Below are 23,010 nucleotides of genomic sequence, written 5' to 3' on the forward strand. Positions count from 1 at the left end.
TAGATGCGGTCATCTCTGCATAAGTCAGCATCATAGGATGCGGTCATCTCTGGATTCTGTGACCCTTTCTAGCACGTCAGTGACACTCAGTAGTCTGGGATCCTCAACAATGGCAAAATCTAGAGTTCAGTCTGAAAGATAGGAGAGGATGCTTGGTCATTAAAGGTCTCTTCTCTTTTGTTGGTCCAGCTGAACAGGAATACAAGCTACCAACCCTCTCCTGTGCTCTCACTAGTCATGAGTAAAGGAAATCTTAAGTTCAGTAGGAATCCATGGAGTCTCATAACGGAATGATCTAGAAGCTCTTGCTTCCTTTTTCCACAATGTTTTATTTCTGGGCGCTGCTTCTTCTTTCCAGGTGACTGGGTGTGCAAGCACGCATGCATGCATGAATGCGTGTGTGTGCCTGTGGGTTTGTGTATGTCTGCAAACCCATGTGTGCCTTGTCTCAATGATAGCTTTGCATGTTCGAAGCACACATTTTTCCCTCCAGCAGGGAAAGGCCAGTGTTGAAACATGGAACTTTTGAGCTTGTTTTGCTCCGTGAGCACCCTCTTGAGTCACACAGGGGCCTTTGGGGCTCGTGGCATGAGCTGCCCCATCTCTCCCAAACAATCAGTATCTAGAAGGCATTTTCAAGGAGTGGGGGTGAGGGGACCAAAACCACAGCCAGTGTTGACCCAATCCCCACCACTCAGGAATCGCTGGTCCACCTAATAAACACACTTGTATTGCTGGGCATCAGTGTTGGTGGGACTTTAGAAAATATTTATAGTCAAGTGTCTAATGCCCAGTAGAATCTTTTGCTAAAAGAGGTGACTTTTTAAAGCCCATGTCTGAAATCTTCTTTCTGTATTTTTATTGAATTCTATACTAAATTAATGAATGAGACGCTATAATCCACTTCTTGACACTCTGCACATTTTTTTGTGACTAATTGAGACTATTCCTATCAAATCCACTTGGATTTCAGCCTCATTTTTCCACCCTAATTTACTAATTGGACTGAAGTGATTCCTACGGCCTTTTACTGCTGTCTCCCTTTCTGATTACACATTTTCCAAGTATGATAATCTAACGCTGTTCACTGTGAGAAAGGGAAATGAGCCCTTGGTGGAGAAATGTCTCCTGGAACTGGCTAACCTTCTGTGTGCCACTCAGCGGGAAATACAGCACAGTTTGTAAGATACTGATCTCTGAAGAGCCTTGATTCCCATTGTATAATGCTTTGACTTTGATTGAGAATTGCCTGTGCCATTGACTTCATTCATACTACAGCTAAAATTGCATGTGTTGTGTATCCATAAAATTACTATATTGATCACATCTTTTTTTCTGTTTGTCCATTGGGGTAAATGAGGATTTCTTGTTTGGTGTATGTGAGCTACAAGGCTAATGAAAAGTTGCTGCCTCTGAAACATTAAACCTACTTTAGACACTTTTTTCCTGGACTTCATCGTGGCTATGGAAAGGTGACTGACTGTTAAACATAGCTGGCAGAGCTTCAAAACACCCAGACATCTTCCATAGAGTGCAGCGGAGGTAGAGCGCTAGCTAACTCACTGTAAGCAGTGTGAATGTTGCGTTAATGTTGCACCGCCCTCTGCCAGAGAGAACGAGGACATGGGAGAACACTAACGCTTTCCTCTACATGCACACTTTTCCTCTTTCCTCCTTTTCTCTCCCCCTCTCCTTCTCTTCCTTTCATCTTTTATTTCATTGCACAATGATAAAGGACATTTTAAGTATCAAAAAGATCTAAATGTATAATGTCACTCTTTGCGCATTAAATCTGTGCCCACTAAGAGAATAACAGAGAGAGATGTTACAGTGTGGTTGTCTCTGGTTCCTTTCCATGATCACACACCCCAGACTGAGAAGTGAAGATGAGAATTGCAGCCTGCGCTTTCCTATGCTGTTCCAGTCTCTCTGTGTCTCTTAGCAGTTTGGGTACCACGCTGCTCTGAGCAGGATTTCTCAATTTAAAAACAGTGATGTTTCAGATAAAATGGCCCCAAAAGACGAGCCAGTCCTTTCCTGGTGTCAATGTGCTGGGATAGCCATCTGTGGTGAAGGGAGAAGCTTGCCGCTCCCTCCAAATGAGCACACAGATTATGTTCACTGTTATTTATGGTAAAACAGAGGCATTTTCTGGACTGATGATGATATTTATAACCTTAATATCTCCTCTGTATGTGCATCATCATCATCTCTTCCTCCTTGAAGATTTTAACATAGATAGAATATTTTCTGAAGCTCATCTAATATTTTCATGGGTTCTTTCTGGTTAGTAATTTAATACTGTGCATCCAGTCTTTTAAAGAAGCGTTCAATTTATGCTTTCTACTTCTAGATATCTATCCCAGCGAAGTATTCTGTAAGTAGTGAACAAAATACAAACACATATAAAAAATAAATCTATAAAAATGATAGTTTTACAAAGGTTTCTCAAGCTAAGAGTGTTCTTATAACTTAGTGATTATTAATGCTTGCTGAAATTAATAAAACCCAATGCCTGTCAGATGTTTGTGTGCCAGGCATGTAGCAAACCCACACACATTATTATAGAGTAACACAAAACGATTGAATTTGTATATCAACACAAAATGTCAATATGTTACCTGAATATGTTATTCAAATATGTATGGAGTTTGTGATATATAAATATATTCACTAGAAACTTCTGCAATATGTCAAAATATATAGGTGGAGGGAGAAATTGTTTTTAAAAATATCATGTAGTTTTCATTTCTGGAAAATGAAAATAGTATTTGATCAGTTAATTATAAATTCTCTGGCTATGCTGTTTGCCACATGTGACAGTTTTAATGACAATGTATAAAACATTGAATTAAATAAAATCTCAGCCACAGTTCCAGTCCTCAGGAGTTGCTTGTGACCGGTTCCTACCAGACTGGACAGAGCAGACACACAGAGTTTCTGTCCACACAGCACTGCACTTGACATAGAGGCTGTAATCTTCAGCCATTCCCTGTAGAAACACTGAACATTTCCATCCAGCATCTGCTTGGAATATATCTGTTTCTTCTTCTGTGCTGGGGCAGACAGTGGCAGGCAGTGATAGCCTGATCACTATTGAGGGTCTGGAGAAAGCCTCTGAAGTAGAGCTCATTTGAGCTGACCCACTCCACCATCTGTGCAGGCTGACAAGAGCACCCTCACATTCTTAGGAAGTGATTGGCTAACCAGTTCAATCTTGGGGTCCCAACTCATCTTTTTAAATGATAAGAATGATAAAAATAAATAATTAAGTCCCATAAAGATGGGCCAAAGGCTATAGTCTGTCTCTTATTCCAGAGGTTTCCACATAATCAAAGGTTCTAACTACGGTGATTCTTGAGCTCATTGAGCATTGTTATTTTCTTTTCTTTTTTTTTTTTTTTTTGGTTTTTCGAGACAGGGTTTCTCTGTGGCTTTGGAGCCTGTCCTGGCACTAGCTCTGTAGACCAGGCTGGTCTCGAACTCACAGAGATCCGCCTGCCTCTGCCTCTTGAGTGCTGGGATTAAAGGCGTGCGCCACCATCGCCCGGCTTACATTGTTATTTTCTTGTAGACATATTTCTCTTTGGAAAATAGTTGCACAGTTTAGTCCCACCCTAAGGTCATCAGTTCCACCACCTGCCAGAGCTCTGCTATTCTGGCTCTGGCTTTAGCTGCTTTAGGAGTGGTCCGAGTGTCCTTCAGCATCATTTTAGAGCAATTCTTGCAACCTTCCTGGTAGTTGTCAGTAAGAATTTTTGTGACCATACCATATTTTCATCTTCATTTGTTAATCTTCCTTCTCTTTCTCTTTTCTGCTCTCTTGCCCTCTATATTTTTTACCCCACCCCACTTTATTAACTAATCTTTACAGATTAGTTAATATTTATCAGATACATTGTCTGGAGAGCAATATTTTTGTGGCGGTCTGCTAAGAACCAGGGCCGAGCTGGGTGATTGCTGGTGCTGCTTTTGACCTGAACAGGGATGTATATTGCAAAGGCCCATGAAGGATGAGTTTCATTTGAGTTTTCCTTCTAAATCCACAGTTTGAATTTTTACTGCCTTGTATATTTGGACTTTTTTTTTAAAGTGGAGCATAGAAAAAAATCAAGGAAGATAACAATGTCTGCTTTTACTCATCATCTTCCTGAGTGGCCTACGGAAAGGCAAATGTACTGAGCACCTAAATGATGCTCTAAGTCCTCACTGAATCTGCTAAGATGTTCTAATATAGTCTTACTGTGAGGCTTATATCCATTCTTTCTGTATTTATGGTACTAATACAGTGGTTGGTTGCAACATTTAGTTTTCTGTTCAGAAACAACAATGCATTTGTTTTACCAAGTTCATTCAGAACTGAAACAATATTTTCAGTTATTAACAGAATCTGAAAATAGTGTTGGGTGGACTTAAATGTATAAGGTGTCATTTGTAATTTGAAAGTGAAAACTTGAAACTAGATCACCACACACACACACACACACACACACACACACACATACACCATAATCTTTATTGTACAAAAAGTCAGTTTTTCTAATTATTATATCTTCTTACTTTTATATTAAATATGAATTTTATTAGGAAATAAATGTAATTTGTTTTGTTTTATTTTTTTCGAGACAGGGCTTCTTTGTGTAACAGCCCTGGTTCTCCTGAACTCACACTGTAAACCAGGCTGTCCTTGAACTCATAGAGACCCTCCTGTCTCAGCCTCCCAAAGGTTGGGATTAAAGGCATTCCACCACTGCCCAGCAAAAAAAAAAGCAACTTATTTTCTATGAAATGAACATGAATAAAGCACTGTTGACAAATGTGCCCCATCTTCCACCCTGAGCATCACTGAGCAGTTTGAGTGATTGGGATCTGTGTGGAATGTGAGGTCTTCTCTAAATTTTGATATCACGTTGGCGTCTCCCACTTAGTGGATATGATAGACATAGCACTGTTGTCTTTCCCAGCAGAGTTTATGTAAAACCTTGATTTACTGTGGTAGTTTTATCTAAATAATAAAGTGTGTTAATTGGTTTTAGAATAACTTAAACTACATTGATGATAAAATTAGAATCAATTAAGTTTACAACTTTTTTTTCTCATCCTGTGTGTTGGTAAATTACCAGCCTGATGCCAGGAGTTGCATTCTTTTGCTCATTTCCCAGATGTTGCCTAGAACTTTGGTTTGTAAACAGAGACAACAGTGTAATACAACTGCTGCTCAGTATAACTCTTTCCTGATATATTTGTTCTGTAGGGGAGAAATATTTTCCCCGCTGTTACAAGTCCTTCCTTCTTCCTCCTTTCGCCCTATCCCCTTGATTCTGAGGCAGGCCTCACTGTGTAGACAAGTCTAGCTCAGACTCTCAGCTCTCTTCTCTGTACCTTCCACGTTCTAGAATCACAGGGTTATACTCTCAGGTGTCATGGGACTGGGACGAAAGGGCAGTTCTGTGGCTCTCCTTGGGGGTCAGTAACACCACTCATGAGTCAGCCCCTCCCTCTGTACTTAGGACAGAAGATGTTGCCAGGGTGTGAAGAGATAGTCTTATAGCCTTGCAGATGCTAGTCAGAGTGGTAGCCTTGATGCTCTCAGCTAGGGCCCCTTTGACTTACGGTACTAGCAGTATGCTCTGTGGGAACATGGAAATGCAAGCTGCAGTAAGCTCCATATTGTTTGGTGATTTGCAAATTTTTGAGGCCAATATTAATAGATTTTCTCTTTGGAAGAGAAGAATGTATGTGTGAGTTAACGGACAGGAGCCCATATTGGTTACTCAGGTAAACTCATTTACCAAGAAAAGATTGTTCTCCTGGGGTATGTACAAATATTTAATAAAGAGCCAGATACAGTAAGTAGTGATAATCAAGCCAATATCAAGCTACGCATTCATATAAAAACTGGGGACATTCAGGTGAATGACGAGATTGTAGGCAAGTGTTGATCTCACATCGATTTCGGAAGTGTGACTTAGGGAAAGTGTTCTGAGCACATCCCCGTTCCTAACTTCAGACAAGTTCTTAGCCCCTCCCAGCCTGCAGCTCCCTAATGTGCAAAACTGAAGGGATGATGTGATCTGGGGTTACTGTAGTTCATTATCTGAACTACAAGAGAGTTAAGTAACAAATTAGAGCTGTTTTCAAAACAAGCTACAATACTCCCGTCTTCTTCCACCTGCTTAGCCAAACCTAGCCTCTTGGCCTTGCGACGTAGTACTGTCATTGCCAAAGTTTACACTCAAGAATTGGGCAACTAGGGGCTGGAGAGATAGCTCAGCAGTTAGAGCACTGACTGCTCTTCCAGAGGTCCTGAGTTCAATTCCCGGCAACCACATGGTGGCTCGCAGCCATCTGTAATGAGATCTGGTGCCCTCTTCTGGCCTACAGGCAGGATACTGTATAAATAAATAAAATTAAAAAAAAAGAATTGGGCAACTGAGTTTTTTTTGCCTTTTTTAATCACAAAATATCTCATGATTTTGTATCAGGCCACACCCATATCTCTCCTTGGATACATCCATCTGTGAACCTCAGATTAGATAACGTTTTATCTATAAATGGCTGGGGATGTTCCGTGACGAGCAGGAGAGGAGCCTATGTGTTGTGAGCTCCGCGCTGAAGTCTGAGTCAAGAGGCAATTGTGATGGACAGACAGGCCATGGATGTGGTCATCACAGCGCCAGTGAAGCTCAGTCTTCCAGAGGCAGGAAATCATTGCAGAGATAGCTCAGTCACAGCCACCTAAATGTTTCTTAAAGTTATATTTAAAAAGAAGAATGCTTGAACCTTTGAGAATTCTTAATAACTTGGGCATTAAGAACTTATATGTTTAAAATAAGAAAAATATGAAGATTTAATATCATTTTAAAATCCCACTTCTCATAGATGGGATTTTATTTTTAAGTGTGTATATAAACTTTACTCACAGCATTAAAGTGACATAATAACATTCTGTTACAGGATGTCTCTACTATCTATGTAATCCTTTTGTATGAGTCAGCCATAATTTCTGTAGCTAGTCCAATAATACAGGCTTATTAGCGGATATCGTGGGTTTTCCAAATTGTCGCTACAAAACATCAATTCCTCATCATATAGGTCCTATGCATCAGAAACCTGGCAGATGTTTCAAAATAAGCAAAAAAAAAAAAAAATGTTATCTTGGAAGTGCTACATTCCAGCCTGAAGATGGGAGGAATCTATTTCTTTACCTCAACCTCAGTGGCCCCATGCCTACCACTGCCCTCTCTTCAAAGTTAGCAGTCATCGTCTTCATAGTTAGATTTCCTCTCTCTCTTCCTCTTGAATGTGGGAAAACCCTGTGATGTCATTAGGACCCGCTGGATACTCCAGGCCAATCCTTCTCAACACTGTACCATCTGGCTAGCAGCCTTGATTCTATAGAAAACGTTAATTCTTTTTTAGCCCACAAAGTAACATCATTACATCTCGGTGATGTGGAAATGGAAACTTGGGAGAGACCAGCATTGCATCTGCCGCAGTGTGTTTTGTTGCCACAGTTCTATAAATAAAGCAGTAACAATGGCAGTGCTCTCATGCGTTTCCTTTTACATCAGTCTTTAATTACGTGTCTATTTCCTTAAGTTAAACAGATGGCCAACTTTGTCCTGCAAATTGAAATATATATTCCGTGTATTAATTCATCACATCTAACTTCAGGTTTTCAATATTGCTCATAATTATTTGATTTAGAACGACTTAGTAATTTGTTTCCTGAGTTATTCTATAGACTGTAAAATGTTGCACCCTGTTACTAATTGTAAAGACCTCCCTAAATTGTCTTGATAAAGCCTTGGGATGCTTTCTCCCCTAAGCTGGGCGGGGAGCAGGCCTTAGGCATCCAAGGCTGTCTGTCCCGGTGGACACTGCTTCCTGCATGGCCTCATAGATTCTCTTTGGCTCCAGTGCAGTCAGGATTTTTGTTGGGTTTTGTTGTTGTTGCTGCCCCGCCCCCAACGTTTGCTAGATGATGCATTTCCAAGCGTTGCGTTGCGCTGTGGAAGGCTAGGAGAGGGTTAGGGCTTTGAGGAGGAAGCAGGCACAAGCTGATCTTAAGGACTCTAAAATGAGAAGAAAGGGGTTGTTGATCATTGGTCTGTCCACACTGCCACCCCACCCCACCCCACTCTACAGTTATCACAAAAGCAGAAGAGGATCTCAAGAGTGGTGAGAGGAACCATGTTTCTTTCCTCCAGGCCGAAGCCTTCTTCTTCACACAATGATGTTGTCACCCCTTGGCCTTTGTACCAAGAAGAAAAAAAAAATAGAAACCTTTTTAAAGGCTATCAGGAAAATACTTCAATGACCTTCACAACAGAACAAGGAATTGTAATAATTAGCCCAGGCTTTGGAATTGGTCATCAGAATAGAAGTACGTGTCTACATTCTCAACACTGGAGAGGTCAAGGCAGAAGCAACAGAATTTAATGCAAGTTCAAGGTCAGCCTTCTGTCTAGGAGCTGCAGGCTAACATGGGTTAGAGCGTGACTGTGTCAAAATGAGCAAGTAAATAACCCTAAACTGTAAGTCAGTTGAAGTGGGCATATCAGAGCACGCCAGTACTTCTAGCCATTGGAAAGCAGAGGCCAGAAGATGGCTGTCATATAGTGGAAGGCCACAGAGAACTAAAGGGGTTCAAAGCCAGCCTAGACTACAGAGTGAGACGTTAGCTCAAAACACCAAGAAGATCGAACAAAACAAACAGTAAGCAAAAACTCCTACTCAGTATATGATAGTTCCTCCGCACTCCGCACACTGTTTACGTGACAACTTGGAGGGAGTGGAGGGTTCCTTTCCCTCTGTGTTCAATGTCTATGCAAGGATCCCCCGGTAAAGTCTACCTAAGCTTCTTTACTGACACTGAGTTCCCAGGGCAGAGGTAAGTTTCCTTGGCTTTCATCCACTAGAAAAAGAAATTGAAAATGAAAATACTTATTATACAGAAAACAGAGGTGTTAATACCGATCATGGACAAGCATGTGTTGGTGTACCATGTATATTGGAGGAAGCCGAGCACTTCTAGGGCTTTTCCGTTTGAACATCAAAGAGCACGGTGCTGCCAGCATGCCCACACCAAACAGACAGCCTCATTTACTGTTTAATAATGCATGGGCATGTCAGGTCTCTCTTTGCATTTCTTCTCCCCGGGGCTGTTCCAGCTCAACTAGTTCCCAGGCCATTAAAAATTGATCCACTTTCTCCCTGAAATTGGGGAAAAGAGAAATAAAATTTATCTGTATTAGCGGAAGAATCTTCCTTTATTTTAGACTCTCCTCATCTTAAACGAAGCTTGAGTGCTTAAGTAGATAGAAAGGTAATAAAGTAGAATAAACTCTAAATTTGGAGGTTTGGGGGATGAGCCAACATGGGAGGTGAGCTGTGCGCAAGCCCTGCCTGGATGAGAGAGTAGAGGAGGAGGATGTCATGGCGTTGTGTTCAGCTGCCCATTCAGGAACCTGATGCTTGATTAAAGTCACCAATTACTTGTTTGGGAAGTAAGACAGGGTGAATCTCTCTCCTCGTGTTCAAATACCGCTCTGCCTTCTTTCAGCATGGAGCTTTTGAAGCCTGGTGGTCTTCCCCAGTGGAACATAAGCCCCCCTTCATCTTTCTATCTCCCACTGTGTCTGGTGCATAACAGTCCCAGAAAATGCATTTTAATTGCATCCGATTGAGGCATTTTACTATTATTACATTTATATTAAGATGCATTTGTATCATCATGAACATTCCTGCATCTTAATTGCTATTTTATATTTCAGAAAATACAAAGCTTATCCAAAGACAGACATATACATGCCAGTTCCTTGTGTTTATTTAGTGTTTGCTTTACTTAATAGTAGATTTAGATAGGTGTTGAGGGCTGAGGGTGCCTAAATATGCAGCATGTCCTAATCTATGAAATTTTGCAATTTAGTAGAAAAATTAGAGTAATATGTGACCATCATAGAACATTAGAAACAGAGGGAAGTAAAAATAGGCTTACCTAAATAGAACCTGAAGGCTTAGCCTTCTCTGTTTTAATAGGTGGGTTCTTCTCTGCGTGTTCTTTCTTTGTCCCACTGCCTTCTGCATGCTCTTGATCTGTTCTCTGTCTGTGATTCCCAGAGACTTTGAGTCGTAAGTACTACATGCTTCAGTATAAGATTTTGTATGATCATATTTTTGTGAACATGTTCTAAAATGTTACTTCTATATAGAATAAAAATTCTGGCAAACTTTTACTTACAAACAAACTTTTGAGGCCATCATGGCTTAAAATAATTGCTTTATTCCCTTTGATAGTCAGTGCTATGAGCAATGCTTTCCTTGAAGGAAATGTCATGGCCTGCCCTTTTCTCCCACTCTTAAAACTCCTGAGAGGAATTCTAAATAGACCTGTCACCTTTGTCCCTCTTCTCTGCTATAATGAGGTGTTAGACGGACACAAGTCAAAGCTAAAGACACAAATGATGAAGGGAAATATAGTTTCTGTAACTGTTAGGATAAAAATCTCACAAGTTATATATAGTTATTTTAAAGGCCTGTTCTTGGGGGCCGCGGAGATGGCTCAGTTAGTAAAATGCTGGCTGTTCAAACATGAAGATGCAGAATGGGTTCTGGTCCCCAGTACCTATGTAAAAGCCAGATGCTATGAGGAAACCAGATCTCCATATAAATATTGGGCTAGGGGTGGAGACAGGCAGAGCCTGGAGTTTACTGCTAAGCCTAGATAATTAGTGAGCTACAGGATCAGATAGACCATGTTCCAATAAATAAATAAGGTGGGGAGTGACTAAAGACATCTGACGTCAACTTCTCTTTTCTTCATGTACATCCATGCATGTATACATACATCACACACCCTCACAAACACATAGATAATGTAACTCTTTGACCTGTTAGCTCAGGCTTACTATTAATTAGCTCTTACAACTTATATTAACCCATTTCTATTATTTTATGTTTTATCTCAAGGCTCATTTCTTGTTACCTCACATCTTGCTTCTCTGGTGGCTGTTGACATCTCCCTAACTCCACCTTCTATCTCCCCCTCTCTCTGCTTGGATTTTCCACCCAGCTATATTCTGCTCTGTCATAGGCCAAACAGCTTCTTTGTTAACCAGTGGTAATAATAATCTCCCATATTCTGTCTAGTTAAAATGGTAAGATTTTAACTTTAACATAGTAAAATTACATATAACAAAACCTGTATCAAGTAAGAATTATAGTTATAAAATGTTGTCTATTTGTATTCAACAAAAATAAAGAAAATACTCTATCATCTATTCTATCTTTGTGGATCTAAAGTTTCATATATAATTTATCTTTTTCATAAATAAGGAAGACTATAACTATCTAGTCGTTAACTCCATCACCAACCCCAGAAGGATATAATATTACCTAAGTAAACAGAAAGTGTATTGTAAGCGAGTTCTAAATTTCTTGCCTGGACATTCACCCAAAGTTCTTCTGTAATGTTGGGACATCCATCATCAGCCTATTAGCCTAGAGTATGGCAGATTTCTCAGTGAAGCAGGAACCCGAGAGGACTGTCCCATCTTGTTTTAGCAAGCTCAGCATTCATTTTCCTGTGGGTCTGGCATATCCATTTTATATAGTACACTGTCAACAGTCAAGACAAGAGCAGTTTCTTGCCCAAATAGCTAGTCTTGCTGCATCGAAAACAAATTCCATAAGGAGCCTTGTCGATGCACATCAACCTCTTGAAGTAATTGGTGCTGCCAGAGGCAGATGCATCTATGTTGTTAAAACATTTTAAATGTCATATTCTATAGGTTTTTGGAGTGTTTGAAGAATGCCTATCCATCTGAAATAACACATCTAAAAACCTAACTAACATGACAAGTTTGACTTTTTTGCTTTTGTTTTCTGAGACAATTTTTCTTTGTGTAGCTTTCGAGCCTGACCTGGAACTCGCTCTGTAGGCCAAGCTGGCCTCAAACTCCCTGAGATTCACCCGCCTCTGCCTCCCAAGTGCTGGGATTAAAGATGTGCACCACCACCACCCAGTGACAAGTTTGATTATTATAGATGACTATTAATTTTTATTTTTTAACTCTACATTTTTAAATGAGCTTCGTAAATATAACACCTTAAATAAGAATAGAAATATACATTTAGTATAGCAAAATGGATCTTAAGTTTGTATCAATAAACCAAAATACATACCATTGTAAAGCATTCATTTCTGTGTCAAGGTAACATGAAACACAGGGAAGTCCTGTACTCGGTCCATGAGAATACAGAGATTGCAAGCAGGCCAGTGATATGGAAAGGGCTATGACTCAATGGAGACAATTACAACACTGGGTAGCAGATAGAAAAGCTAAGGCCTTCAGGGCAAATCCTCCATTCTCCCATCTCATCCTACTCCCCAGAATTTGTTCATGTCTACAAACCCTCCAGATTGTTGGAATACTTTTTTTTTAAATCCATGTTATTACAATTATTTATAAAAGTACAATTTTAGTTAAAAAGCCATTCTGTTATGTACTTTATAAAGGTAAAACTTTGTGGTCTGTGAATTATAGGTCTATAAAGATATATAAATTTATATAAAGGGAGAAAGGAGTTTGTGGTCACATCATCTCATTACTTGCTTCACATATAAACATTTGGTAAATGCCTGTAGAGAATCAGCAGCCAGTGGCAGCAGTTGCAAAAGTGCACCACACATGAGCGGTTCTTCCAGGAGTGTTTCTTTAGTACAAGATGTAGATGTATTTATTTAAGGAACTGTCATGTCAGAGAAAAGTAATCTGTGTTTCCAGGGAGATGAAAATAAATTTCTTAAGCAACAAATGCAGAAGAGATACTATTTTTAATCACTGCAAATATTAATGAGTTCATAGGCAAGGGATCTGAGTGCTGACTGGGGCTTATGAATTATGAAGGCTGATAGTCAAAGTGTGTCCTTCAGATTGCTACACTTGTCAGGGATGACTCAGGCTCAAAGACCATGGTGAGAGCCTTGAAATTATTTTCCAGTGGGTGAGAAATTTCACATCCTGGAGACTTTTAAGTACATTATTTTTCTGTAGACCAGCTACCAGATGCAAGTGTGAAGTGGAGAAACCAGATACAAATAGTTGTAGATAAGGTAGGAATACAAAAATGATTATTGAGGTGGGCTGATGGCAAAGTTTTCGAAGCGTCAACGGCGCCTCTAAAAACTTCTCAAAATAGAAAGTTCCTGATCCTGGACCTTGAATTAACAAATTAAGAGAAGGACACAACTGGTTGAGTAACTGGACAGGTTCTGGGTCCTTCTGCCACACATGATACCCGAGAATGTATGGTGACTGATGGTGCTGATGGCATGTGGTAGGTGTGGACTATGGGAGGAGTCTCTATAGAACTGTGTGGCTGGAGACTGTGAGCAGCCCTGAGAGGGTGGCTTTGGCTTGGGCAAGTCTGGTCATTAGCTACTGTATGTATGACCCACTATACAGCTACACCCCCCCCCAAAAAAATATAACAAAGATAGCATGGAAAGAAAACTGTGAGTCAGGTCACAAATCTCCGTGGGATACTAAGTGACCAGAAAGTAAGCAAAGGGTGAGTGATGTGGGTAGAAAGGAAGATCATGTCATCCCCTCCGTTTACACTTTGCCTCCTCGGGCTCTGAGGAATACAGAACTTGAAGGGAAACAGCTTGGCCTCTAGGCCCCCAAGTGATCTGAAAGAGTTGAGTTCCTGCATGTTGCTAGATGAATGCTTTATGGAAAAAAATGAATAGAATGCTCTATCAAATTGGTGAATTAAAGGTCAGGTTAGAGAGCTTCTGCCTTGTTCTTAGTGAGAGATGAAGGAGGGCCAGGCTGGTAAGGCAGGAATGTGCTCTTCTAGTGGTCTACAAAGGAGACATGCCAATAGCAGCTGTTAAAACAGAGTAATTTCCTGTGGTTTTCAGAGATGGAGTGGCAATAGAAGCTGCTAGGATAGAGGGACTTCCTGTGGTCTACAGAGAAGACATGTCAATAGGAGCTGCTAAGACAGAGGCACTTCCTGTTGGGAGCATCAAGGAATTGTCGAAGGTCCTCAAACTTTGTCACATTTTTCCTTTGTTTGTCACAAAGACTACCAAAAGTATTTAAACTTTGGAAATTATTATATTTATTAAATATGATTATTAATTACTTGTTCCAAGGGTTACCTTGATTTTAGGGTTATAGCTTGATTTAAAATTATCATGGTATATAGTTCACTGGTATGTTAGCTCAGAACTCAGGCCTGATCTGATGTAGGCACAATCTTAATTTCTAGTTTTCTAACTTTTATCTTTGACTTTTTATGTTGTATCTATAATACTTTTGCACAGACTACATAAAATATCTTTGAAAGTGTTAAATTTAAAAAAAACATTTTATATCTTGATTGAAATATTTTTTCTCTTAAAGCTGTTGATCTGTTTTTTATAGATGTCCCTCTTATTTTGTTTCAATAGAAAAACATTTTTCAGTTAAAATAATTCTCTCTCTCTCTCTCTCTCTCTCTCTCTCTCTTTCTCTCTCTCTCTCTCATTGCCATTGTTGATATCTTTGTTCTTTGAGAGGGGCATTCATTTGCTTTGAGACAGCATCTTAGTTTATAGCCAAGGCTGTCTTCTCAAATCTAGAGTTGTCATCATGGCAATTTTACACTCTTATATATGACATATAAAAATAGACTGGCTTTCTTAAGAGGTAATAAAGAAATCCAAAACTAAACTTGGATGTGACTCTTTAGGACTTACTCTATAATTTGGTCTTCTCGTTGGCCAGACCACAGTGCAGTCCAAACATGGCCCATGCAGATGAGAAGAAAGCCAGCAACGGTGACAGCTGGTAGGAGTTGTCTACAATGCTGGGACAATCAAACCTGGTGCCACATTAACGTATTTGTGACTTAAGCTTTTTAAGACAGCCCTCCCTTCTAGAAAGTACACGTTCCACGTGCTTTGACCCATGGCAGCACACCTTTAAGTTTTATGCTAGGAGACTTGGTTTTTCATTTTATCAGAAAGTTAATGCTAGCATTCTCTGTTCTGTCTCAGTGACTGAAACTTCCAGGGCTTACTTGCTGTGATGGTAGATAGAGTTTACCATATCCCGCTCTCTCATTACATGCCATCTGCATTGACTACAAGCGACTTGGGCTGTTAGCTTCTTTTACTTTTGAAGTTATAATATAATTACATTTCTCTCTTCCCTTTTCTCCTTCCAAACCCTCATACATACCCCTCAGTCACCTTCAAATTCATTACTTCTTTGTTTGCAAGCTGTTATTGCACACATACATGTATTTGTATACACATATATATATATTTCTAAATATAACTTGCTCAGTGGGGTTTTAATCTTCCTAAATTATAAGAATTCTTAATTATGTTTGATAGTTTGTGGTAAATCTAATTTACTCAACAAAGCATTAATATATCTGTTTACTCTGCAAAATTAGGAGACATGGATAAGGCTATGGCATTTAAAAAGCTAAGGAATGGAGTTCTGAAAGCTCTTAAAAATATTTTATACATAAGCAAATTTAATATACAAATTATGTTAAAAATGTGGTTACTCGCCATATTCCTTCACTGCTTCTTCAAAGTTGCCATATTTTTAGAGCTATGTTGCCTAGTACTTAAAATTCAAGCTTGGAAGACACATGTCACATCTGAAACATCAGCACATGTTCACCCCCCGCCACCCCTACCTTTTCTATTCTAAAGCCTCTCCACGGAGCTAGGAAACAGTCTTCTGTGAGCACAGGTAATCCTTCCTGGGGCTTCTTTGTCACCAGGGGAAGAGATGGTTCCTATGAGATGATAGAAGGTGGCCCAGGGAGCTTTGGAAGAAGATCATGCTTTATCTGACTCATGTTAGGAAGTGAATTTGAAATGAGTTCTGCTTCAACTCTACATGTAAATACCTTCTCCATCCCTATGTGTTTATGTTTTCAGTGAAGTTACAGGCCCTGGAAAATTCAAACTATTGCATAAATGCTTAGGAAGTAGTAAGATGAGGGGTAACCAGTCACATAAAATGGTCACTGAAATAAGAAGAACAAAGTTACCTTGTTCTCAGGAACGTGGATGCGGCAAGAGACAATCATATTAGACAAATTAAGCCAGTCTCCTGGAGACAATACTGCATGCTTCCCCTTATTTGTGTTCCTAGATGAATATGTAATGTCATAATACACCGATAATAGAATCATGCATGTATATGTGGCATGAAAGAAGTGGACCTGCCCAGGAGAGCAGCGAGGACTATTTGGGAGGGTCGAGAAAGGGCAGTGGTGGGCCTGGGCAGTGTTCACTCAAGAGTACCCTGTACCCTAGTATGAGAACATCCTGAGAGGACCCAGTATGCTAGACAAAGAAAATACACTAGCGAAAATAAAAAAATAATTTTTTAAATGTTGGATTATGTCATTATTCATGGAAACACTAGCATTTACACACATTAAAACATTAATTACCTCCTGCTACAGTTCCACGACCTTTCAAAATAAAAGTGACAAAGTGAAGTCTCAAAGCAGTCTAGTTTGCTCCTGAAGGATCATGGAGGTAAACACCTCTCCAAGTATTCGCTGGCCATTTGATGGTTTTCTCTTCAGAACTGTCCATTTCGTTAACTGACCCATTTATTCAATTAGTTGACCCATTTATTGATTGGAGGATTTGGCTTGTAGTAATTAATTTTTGGAGCTCTTTATAGAGAGTAAATATTAATCTCTTGTGGCATGTATAATTGGTTGGCAGATATGCTTCTCCAGTGTGTAGTGTTCCTTACCTTTATTGATGATTTCCTTTGCTGACCAGAAGCTTTCTAATTTTCTACAATTCCCTCTGTCATCCCTTAGAATCATGTAATATGCTGTTCGAGTATTACTTGCTAAAGTCTTACCTTTGGTACATCTTGAAGTGTTTCCCTTTCTTTCCTTCCTGCAGTTTCAGAGTTTGAGAACTTTGATCCATTTTGAATTTATTTTTATGCTCTACTTTCAACCTTTGACATGTCTTCCCAGGGCCATTTATTGAAAAAACTGTCTCCCCGCCCAACACCCCCCCATGTATATTTTTGACACTTTGGCCAAAGACTAGGTGTCTCTAACTCTGTGTTGATTTCTGAGTCATCTGTTCTATTCCTGCACATCTTCACCTCTGTTTATGCGGGTACCAAGCTGTTTTATGAGGTTTTTTTTTCCATCTATATTATCAGGAACTTAGTCGTATAGTACTTGATTTCGTTGTTTGTTTGTCTGGTTTTGATTTTAAGGTAATCATGGGAAGAGTTAACTGTTGTTCCTGTCCTTTTCTATTTTACAAAAAGGTTTGAGAACCATTGGCTTTAACTCTTCCTTAAAGATTCGGCAGAGTTGACAGTGGATCTGCCCATTCCTTGTTGGGAGACTCTTTCCTGCTGCTCCAAGTGTTGCTTGTTGGGGTTCTGTTCGAATTGTTTATATCATCTTGATTTAACTTCCATAGATCATGTGTTTAGTAATTTATCCATTTCTTTGCATTTTTTAAATTTTTTATAGAATTTCAAATTATACTTTCTACATCATTTTAGACTCTGTTACTCTTTCCTGTTTTCATCACTCTCTTCTTTGAGTAATGTGGGATAGGGGTGATCAGTCTTCATTCTTCAGCTCTGGATAATTTTATATTTTGTTCTTTTAGTCTCTATTCCACTAATTTCTGCCTTAATCTTTATTATTTCTACCATCTATTACTTCTGGGGTAGGCTTGTTTATATAAAACCTTCAGGTACATCTTTAGGTATTTATTCAGTTCCTTTGTTTTTAATGTAAATACTTATAATTATAACTTCTTTAATGGTTTATAAAAGGTTCTTATTCTAGAAATTTTAAATTTTCTACCTGATTTTGCAGTCATTTAAGAACATAGTGTTTGGTCTCCAAGTCTTTGTGTGGTTTCTGTGTTTTCTCTTGCTGTTCACCTCTGCTTTTATCCAACTGTGATCTGATAAGTTATAAGAAATTATTTCAATTCTTGTATATTTGTCACCTTGCTTTTAGAAAAGATTCCATGAGCTGATGAGAAGAGATATATCCAGTCTGTTGACTGGAATAGTCTGTAGTTATCTATTAAGTCCCTTTGACTTACGGTAAAGTATCACTCTTGAGATTTCAGTTCAAATGCTGCTCTGGAGATAAGAGTAAAGTATTAAACTCACTTGTATTTTGTAACTGGAGCTTCTAACACTTTTTAATTGGGAGCCCCAATCCTTATTTCTTATATATTTAACAGTTGTTATGTCTTTGTAATGAACTATTCCTTTATGGGTATACAGTGGTCTTTTCAAGTCCATCATATTAATTTTTATTTGGGATCCACTTTATTAGATGTCAGAATATTGATGGCAGCTTATTTTCAACTTCTATGTGCTTGCTAAGGTAGCTGACTTCTTTTTACTATGTGTGTGTGTGTGTGTGTGTGTGTGTGTGTGTGTGTGTGTGCCAGTGAGGTGTGTTTCTTGAAGAGGTCAGGTGAGTTTGTTTTTAATTCAACCAGCCAGTCTGTATATTTTTATTAGTAATTGGAGGTTATTTGAACTTAAGCTATAATTTAAAAAGTTTGCTGATTTTTGTAAGTTCTTTTGCTAGCTGGTTGGATGACCCTTTGTTCTTCCTTTCTACTCTTCTGATGGTAATAGGTTTCTAGTTCGATCTGTTGCATGTAATGGGCTCTTTCTTATCTCTCATTTACTCACACAGTCCTCTCATAATTTTTTTCTTTGCTCTGCTCCTGTGATCAAAACTCTCTTTTTTCCTACTTTGTTCCTTTAGTGTCTTACTGACATTACTCTCCAGCTCCAGGATGATTTCCTTGCTTTATTCATCTGCTTATTTGAGGTCATTGGTCTTTTTTGTCAATTTTGATATCTTGATCTTGCTTTTTATCTATTTCAGCGCCTTTGAAATCAGCAGGTGAGGCGTTATGGATTTTGGAGGATCTGTGTTGCCAATAGCACTTTAGATGGGAAGTCTGCCCCTCCCCTGCCATGTAACCCCGTAGCTGGAGCTGTGCTCAGCAAAGCTTTCTTCTCGACACTTCTGCTTGTACGCTACAATCGTCCTGGTGCTGTTGTTGCAGGTTTCTGATATTCATCCTCTTTCCTTTACTGAATTAGAGTCTTTCTTTCTTGGTACTGCTGTTTCACCAGGTCAGAAAGGGGCAGTTTCTAGCCGGTTTTCTTACCCGTAAGTCTCCTAGAGCAGGCTGCTCACAGAACACATGTCTTCATGGGATGTCTCTTCCAATTCCATTTGATTTGTCCATCACCTCTAAGACAGAACCCAACCATAATTATATTTGGGAGTTGCTCAGAGTATATGGGGGGATGGGCAGTCTCTGTTTAATTACATGTACCTTAACACACATCAAATACTGTGATTCTAGAGGAAACAGCTCCATACTTTGTGTGTGTTAGTTGCTCTTTCTTCGTTTCTGTTCCGGATTGTTATGCCTGCCAGGAAATCCCTATGATCCTCATGGCTGCACACCATCAAATTTCAGAGATAGCAAGAAATATTACACAACAAATGAAATTGTTCTTCTGTTCTTTCTTCCACATTGTAAAGTAAAATGACTTGTTTCCATTTTTTTTTTTCTCTAACACCAACCCGTGAGTCTCTTGAGGGCAACAGTGCCCAATCCATAAATAGATATTCAGCAAATGAAGATTAATAACACACGGACAACATATTGCAATTCTAACTTTGGAATGTGAGTTTTTGAATCACAGGACAGTGTCTGATTACTGGTTGCCCCATAAGCTCTAGTAACACCATATTTTTGCACCTATACAATGTTTTATTTTAAGTAAACTCAAACAAGTTAGTTTAGTACTACTCTCTTTTTCGTTCTCTAAATTAGCTGGCAATTTTGTGAGTTTTAAATCAAAATTTAAAACATCAGTATAGGCCTTGCTTAGCTATATGTAGCTCTTTTTTGAGAATGATCTTGTTCAATGTCTCTGGTTTTGTTACTGAGAAGAATATTCCATTAAGTAACATAGCACACAGCAAACCTTTTCAGCAGTACATATTCAAGGTATTTTTTCTAGTTCATTCACTTTATTATAAATGCAAAATCTTGTCCATATAACAGACAAAATTATACAAACTTTAAACAATCAAATATCTTTGATATAGGACAGAAAAAAATATTCAGGAAAACTCAATTTTGTTTTGCTCAATTAATTTGCTTTAAATATTATCAAACACAACCATTATAGTTTTAACTCATGGTATGGAAATGCATCTTGACTCCTTTTCAGTCATATATTGATCTTTATATTGGTATAATTGGCCTTATACCTGTACAATTAAAAATTGTTCTTTGTCCATCCTTGAGTTTTCCTGAATACTTCTGCCATGTTAGATATGGTGCTCATTTTCCTCGGTAGAGGACACACACGCCCTAGCTGTGCAGTTATCTGTAACAGCGTGTGCAGTAGAACTTGAAAATTGCAAAGTGCTGTTCAGATGGAATGGATCATGTTCACAGATTTTTTTATTACTATATCCTCTGAAACATTCACAGTTCTCATGATAGGAGTTACTGGGGATTGTGGGTCTATAACAGCTGGCATCATTCAGAGTCTTCAGACGGCTTATGTCATTTTTAGTGTGATCAGGAAAATCTGTCCTCTTGCACGGTAATTTATAAATTTGGATTGCTATTTTGAAACAGGTAAACAGTCTGTCAAGATGAATGAGCTGTGATGCTGTTCATATTTTATATAAGACCCTTTCTCATTAATTTAAAAGCTAGTAAACAAGCATTGGTGAATCGAAGAGACATATTTAAGGCAGATTTTTATCTCTAAAATATTATGTAAGTATTGATAATTAGCTAGAAACTACAGATTTTTTTTACTATGAAAATAACCAGCTTGGTCCCACATACTGCTCAAACACCCACTGTCAGATTTAGAATGCCTCAACGCTAGGCAAAGCCACAGTTCAGGATGCACTAGTGGTGTTTAGATTCTTCCAATAGAAAAGTGTTGCTTGTGAAAAAAGTCATCTCACTGAATTTGTGTAAACAAGAGGAGTCTACTGACCTAGGAAAATAAATCGTGCTCGAGACTCAATCTCACAAAAGGAGCACAACCTCCCAGAAGCCCTTGAGCCATCCACATTTGCATAGGTCAGTGCCTCATCTTGTACAAAGCTAAATACATCCTGACACCCCGTTCTCGGGCAGTTTCCTGACAGAGGCCTTTCACGTGTTCCACCACCACTACTGCCACATTGTATTCAGTCTCTCCATTCACAGAGAACACTGGCTTCGGGATCATCCCATTGTCTTAGAGCTTATCCTTAATGGCTTTGGTGAGCCAGATGGCTGCTACTGTGTTAGAGATGGGGCCACTCGGCCTTCTCTCTCCAGAGTAACAGTGTCTGAGAAAGGTTTCTCCATGCTCAAAGGGCTTGCATGAATTCTTGTAACAATGTTATTAGTGTCATTAGCCACTTCTTTTAGGTGACTGCCTCCTTCTGTGTGATTGGCGGTTTCCTTGAATAGCGAACCACAAATGACCATCGTTCCGTTCTTTGCTCGCAGGTACTACAGCGCAACCATCCTGCAGATGTCTGGCGTGGAAGACGACAGGCTTGCAATATGGCTGGCTTCCGTGACGGCTTTCACCAACTTCATTTTCACACTAGTGGGAGTCTGGCTCGTTGAGAAAGTGGGTCGCAGGAAGCTTACCTTTGGCAGTTTGGCAGGTAGGTACCCGGATATAGACTCCTGCTTCTAGTAGTGACAGCGACTCTCCCGAAAGAGCACTGTGGCTTCTGAGAATGAATTATAAGCCAAATAATATCAAACTAGAATGAGACAAAAAGTAAATGAATGACAGGTAAGATCTTTTGAGTAGCTGTGGGTACATGGTGAGAGGCTCTTCTGTGATACTAAAGGACTTGTAAGGACACACTGACTGAGGGCACGTTTCTGTCAACAGCTGGAGTGCTGTTCGGAGCATCACCGCAGTTTTCTCAGTCCTTGTTTGAAAAGCTTTCCCTTTTATGTTCTTACTTTGCAATGCTGAGGTCTTTATCTTGGAATCGTATGGAAGCAGATATTAGAATCTTCATTCACAAAGCGAGGAAAGACTTTATGAAGCAGGCCTAGAATCTAGGGTAAAGTCTGATTGGTCAAGTGTGTTTTATATGAAAGTAAAACCAGAAAGCACACAAGTGCCTTTGGTGTTCAGAGTTGGCCATTTCACCGGACACTTTCTGGAAAGGACTCTGCCGCAGGACAGACGAGGACCCACCTTTAACCTTGTCTTTACATGGTTACATCAGGTATTTTCTAATACTTTCCCCAGTGTACAAACCCAGTTCTACTCATCAGCTGGCTGTACCCCCATAACAACTTTATATTTGGAATCAAATGTGTGTCTTACACTCAAACGCAAAAATTCTAGAATAACATTAACCAAATTCTAGTTAAGCAAGATTATATCTAAAATAAAATTTCATCTCACGCAACTGCTTTAGCACTTAACTACAGTTTTTGTCAAGAAAATACACCCCTATTTCCAAACTTAGTTATTGGGAATTCAAGTCTGGGTGAGCAGGACACTCCCGCTCCCGTTCTCTCCTTGATAGTGAATGCGCTGTTCCCAGGAGTTCAAGTATTAGCATAAAAGCAAAGATGAGATGTTGACCAGGGTTTGGGATGATGCCAGGAGGTCCCCAGTGAAGACGAAGGGGGAACAGGAGAAAGTTTTAAAGCAAGCATTTCTAAACCCGTTGAAGTAAGAAAGGTGTTTAGCCTAGAGAAAATACGGAAGTAATAAATAACAGATATGTTAGCCTTTTTTTCTAATGTTTGAACTCTGCTGCTTCTCAGCTGAGTCTAATAACAATTGTTTAGTAGTTTACGTTTTTATACATTGCAGAGCATTACAAAAAAAACTTTTTTTTAAAATTTATTTATTTATTAAAGATTTCTGTCTCTTCCCC

General features: G+C 39.2%; 1 protein-coding gene across 1 annotated transcript in view; it reads left to right on the forward strand.

Annotated features, from left to right (window-relative positions):
* The window catches only part of Slc2a13 (solute carrier family 2 member 13), a 303,202-nt gene that overhangs the window by 198,714 nt on the left and 81,478 nt on the right, over positions 1–23,010 (forward strand). The window contains 1 exon segment of the mRNA XM_050130973.1: positions 21,602–21,765. Coding sequence (XP_049986930.1) covers positions 21,602–21,765 — 164 coding nt within the window.

The sequence above is a fragment of the Alexandromys fortis genome, unplaced genomic scaffold, assembly GCF_014885135.2.
Source record: "Alexandromys fortis isolate MF-2015 unplaced genomic scaffold, M_Fortis_MF-2015_v1.1 scaffold_28, whole genome shotgun sequence".
In the NCBI taxonomy this organism is placed as follows: domain Eukaryota; kingdom Metazoa; phylum Chordata; class Mammalia; order Rodentia; family Cricetidae; genus Alexandromys; species Alexandromys fortis.